A 4,459-nucleotide genomic window follows, 5' to 3' on the forward strand; every position below is an offset into this window, starting at 1 on the left:
TTCTTATTTTTCTTAAAATACCCTCAAATTTTTTTTTTTTTTTTTTTTTTTGCGGTACGCGGGCCTCGGCAGGCGGACTCTCAACCACTGTGCCGCCAGGGAAGCCCTCACATTTACTTTATAGAAGTGAACAAAATATTTTCCTTTTCAACAGGAGAAATATTATTTTGTTATTATTTTTTATTTGTTAATGAGGATAAACATTTTTATGAGAATGCTTTTTTAAATTTTTAGAAATAAATTTTATTAGATTAAAAGGCCGAGCTATTAGTAAGTTTGTCTAAATGTAAAAAGAAAGTTTAATTATGTAATATCTTAGTGACCTCTGTAAAACTTCATATTTTGAAGTTTTACATATTCCACATATTTTGCCTATGTGGAAAGGGGAGAAAGGATTTATTTGGGTATTAAGCAAAGTTGAGTGATTTGGCAGCCACAGTCGTACAAAATTTCAAAAATTTCTCATTGAATTTGAACATCTAACTAGCTGATACATGAAATTTAGATTATAATATTGATACATTCTGTTTTTAAGAATGGGGGAAATCAGTGTCTTATTAAAGATTTAAAAACTACTATTTTCAATGTAGAAATTGTGAAAACACTTAAATTTGTTATCATTTAAGCTAAAATTAACTATTTTGCTTTTAAAAAACTCATTTGTGGAATATGAAAAAAGTAAAGTTTGTATAGCAATCCCAAGTAATGTTGACACTAATACCTAATATTTGCATTATCTCTTTGCCTTTTTCTGTTCAGGACATCCAGGCAGAAATTGATGCCCACAGTGACATATTTAAAAGCCTTGATGGAAACAGGCAGAAGATGGTAAAAGCTTTGGGAAATTCTGAAGAGGCTACTATGCTTCAGCATCGACTGGATGATATGAACCAAAGATGGAACGACTTAAAAGCAAAATCTGCCAGTATCAGGTCAGCGTTGTCAGTATCAAAATAAAAATAATGGGGGAGGAGGATTTTCATGGTTTTTGTATATCAGGAAGAGAACAGGAAGCCTTACCAGCATGCTACTTCTTCAGAAATAGTTTAAGATTTAAATGCAAAGATAATTTTTTTTAAAGTTACAGTTTTAGCTCCATTTATGTCCAGTGCCCTCTGTCAACTGTTCCTGACTAGTCACAAATTTGCATATCGTATTTTAAACCTAATATTACTAATAATTTTACCAATACCTGCTAGTTGTTGAGTGTTTACCTTAACCAAGTATTGTGTTAGGATCTTTACAAACATTTCTTTATTTAGTATTCAAAAAATCCTAGTGAGGTGAATAGTAAAATCCTTTCTTACATGAGGTGACAGAGGCTTAATGAATATAAAGAACTTGACAAGATATTGAGCTAACAAGTGCCACACGAGGATTTGAATCTAGATCTTTCTGACTCTTGGCAATGAACGTGTTTTGCTTCGTCAAGCAATTTGTATGTCCAATTTAAAGATGTGCTTTTAGAAATTAGATATCACTTATGGACACTAAAATGGATAACTGATGATTCATGTCTCCATTTGGAGAAAGTAAAAAGTAAATAAGGATGAATTTGAGGACCAGAATTTGACTAAGAAAGGACATTGAAAAAAGACCTACTGTGACAGCTATTAATATTATTACTGGGAGTTAAGAACATTTTAGAATTATGTTTACTAGATGGTGGATAATATGTAATGGATATGAGTTTAGTGGAAACTGACTAAGAAAGAACATGAATGTTGGTAGAAAGACTTGGATCTCGCATCTAGGTCAGTTTCTTAAATCTTAAAGTTCAGAAGCGGTATGATGTATTGAAAAATGTACAGTCTTAAACCAAATGGTCTTGAATTTGACTTGAATTTGACTTGGGCAAGTCACTTAGTCTCTCTGAGCCTTGGTTTTCTCATTTACAAAATCAAAATATAAATATTTAACCCACATGATTGCTGTGAAGATTGAATGGGGTAATCTGATAGTTCCTTAGTCTATGTAATTTCTGTCTAATGTAGCATCTAGTTTATTTTTTCTTACATAAAGGGGTTCAGTGGATCTGCTTCAACTGGTTTCTGCATTTTATAGACTACTTCATGGAGAGCAGAAATCTTTTGCGGATTATTTACTGTGAATGAATTTTTTAAAAAATTTTCCTTCTGAAGAGAAATCCTGAAAGGCTTTTATTCTTCTGGGGCTCATAAAGGGATATTTGCACTTCTTTTTACACTTAAAGAAGGGGGTAATTTAGCATGACTATGGAAACCTCTATGTAAAGATCCTGTTGGACATTATCAACCAACTACTCTTTTTTAGTTAGGAAAATTAGGGAGTATTGTATAGTGAGAGAATATACTTGTGATTGCTTAAAATTGAATTTTCAACTGGCCAGACCCCATTGGGTTTCACCTTTCTGTTCCCCATAAATATAAACAAATAAAAAGATTTAAAGTGTTAACATAGTAGAAAACATTCACTGAGGTTCTAACAAACCCAACTAGTGTAACAAGCTAAAAGCCACAGGCCTGGCCCTGGTGAAGACTGTGTACATGGTGCTGGAATTTTGAGAGTTTGGAGGATGAGTTCTTCAGGAAGGAGAATTTAATGAAGACAAAAAAAATCTTTGACCTTTCCTGGCCTTTATCGCCTAAGCCTGTCAAGTCACATTTTTTTTTTCTAACCTGGAAAGAAAGAACTCATAAGCTATAGTTGGAATATTATCTAATAAACAATGTTATTTTTAGAAGATGGGGGAATAAGCTTTTGCCAATGGGCTTCTGGATCAAGACAAATCATACATTCCAGTAAAATGTGTTAGTAATGTGATAATAAATTAAAATAATTTTTAGTCTCATTACTCATTTCTGGAAATTCAAGCATTTAATAAGAACTTACTTCTAGGTTTAAGGCATTGTGAATCATAAATAAGATATGGCCCCTACCCCTAGGGGGTTCACAGTTCTCTTCAGGCTAAGATGGGTCCAAAGGAGGAAGTGGTAACTTTCACTTCAGATGACCATCAAAGGCTTCATGAAAGAGATGATAACTAAGCTGAGCCTTGAAAGGTGTATAGTTTTCCCCAGATGGACTGGATGAGGATTGGAGAAAGATATCTAAGCAGGAGGCCAGAAATAACACTGTGTTTTCATGGAGCAGTTAAGAAGTTCAGTCTGACTGAGAATAGAATTTGCTGATGATGTAGAGGGGAAAGACTGTGACTAGAGAAAAAGGTGAGGAGGGAGGTAAGACACAAATCATGGAACACCTGTGTGTACTATGCTCCATTCCACTGGTAATGGAATTTGAAAATTTTTAGGTGGCATGATTAGACTTAAGCTTTGGAAATATCCCTCCCACACAATTATGGAGAGTGCATTATTAGATGAGAAAAGTTCTAAAGACAAGGAGAGCTGTGAAGAGACCCTTTCAGAGAAATACCCAAGAGTGGAATTGCTGGATCGTATGATAGTTCTATTTTTAATTTTTTGAAGTACCGTTAAACTGTTTTCCATAGTCGCACCATTTTACATTCCCACCAACAGTGCACAAGGGTTCCCTTTTCTCCATGTCCTCACCAACACTTGTTATTTCTTGTCTTTTTGACCATAGCTATTCTGAAAGTTGTGAGGTGATATCTCATTGTGGATTTGATTTGCATTTTCCTGATGATTTTCCTCTATGTTGAGCATATTTTCATGTGTCTGTTGGACATCTGTATGTCTTCTTTCGAAAAATGCCTATCAGGTTCTCTGCCCATTTTTAAATCAGATTGTTTGTTTTTGTATTGAGTTGTGTGAGTTCTTTATATATTTGGGGTATTAACCCCTTATGGGACATATCATAAGCAAATATATTTTCCCATTCGGTAGATTACCTTTCCATTTTATTGATGGTTTCCTTCTCTGTGCAAAAATTTTTTAGTTTGATTAGATCCCATTCCTTTATTTTTGCTTTTGTTGCCTTTGCCTAAGGAGACAAATGCAAAAAATATATACATATATATATAGCTAAGACCAACAAAGAGTGTACTGCATAGATGTTTTCTTCTAGGAGTTTTATGTTTTCAGGTCTTACATTTAAGTCTTTAATACATTTTGAGTTTATTTTTGTATACGGTGTGAGAAAATGGTCTAGTTTCATTTTTTCACTTGTAGCTGTCCAGTTTTCCCAACACTACTTATTAAAGAGACTGTCTTTTCCCCATTGTGTAGTCTTCCCTCTTTTGTTGTAAATTTAATTGACCATATGTGCATGGGCTTATTTCTGGGCTGTCTATTCTGTTCCATTGATCTATGCTTCTGTTTCTGTGCCAGTACCATACTATTTTGATTACAGTCGCTTTGGGTATTGAGACAAAGAAAATGAAAACACTGCTTTGAAAAGATATATGCACCCCAGTGTTCATAGCACCGTTATTTACAATAGCCATGACATGGAAACAGTCTGCAACTGTTCATCAACAGTTGAATGCATAAAGAAGATT

At 34.0% G+C, this 4,459-nt stretch overlaps 1 protein-coding gene across 9 annotated transcripts in view; it reads left to right on the forward strand.

Moving 5' to 3' along the window:
* The window catches only part of UTRN (utrophin), a 550,217-nt gene that overhangs the window by 396,013 nt on the left and 149,745 nt on the right, over nucleotides 1-4,459 (forward strand). For all 9 annotated transcript variants that reach the window (XM_024747877.1, XM_024747875.1, XM_024747874.1 and 6 more), the window contains one exon: nucleotides 760-932. In XM_024747877.1, the coding sequence (XP_024603645.1) occupies nucleotides 760-932 (173 nt within the window). The remainder of the gene's footprint in view (nucleotides 1-759; nucleotides 933-4,459) is intronic.

Source organism: Neophocaena asiaeorientalis, unplaced genomic scaffold (assembly GCF_003031525.2).
Source record: "Neophocaena asiaeorientalis asiaeorientalis breed wild unplaced genomic scaffold, Neophocaena_asiaeorientalis_V1.1 scaffold123, whole genome shotgun sequence".
In the NCBI taxonomy this organism is placed as follows: Eukaryota; Metazoa; Chordata; class Mammalia; order Artiodactyla; family Phocoenidae; genus Neophocaena; species Neophocaena asiaeorientalis.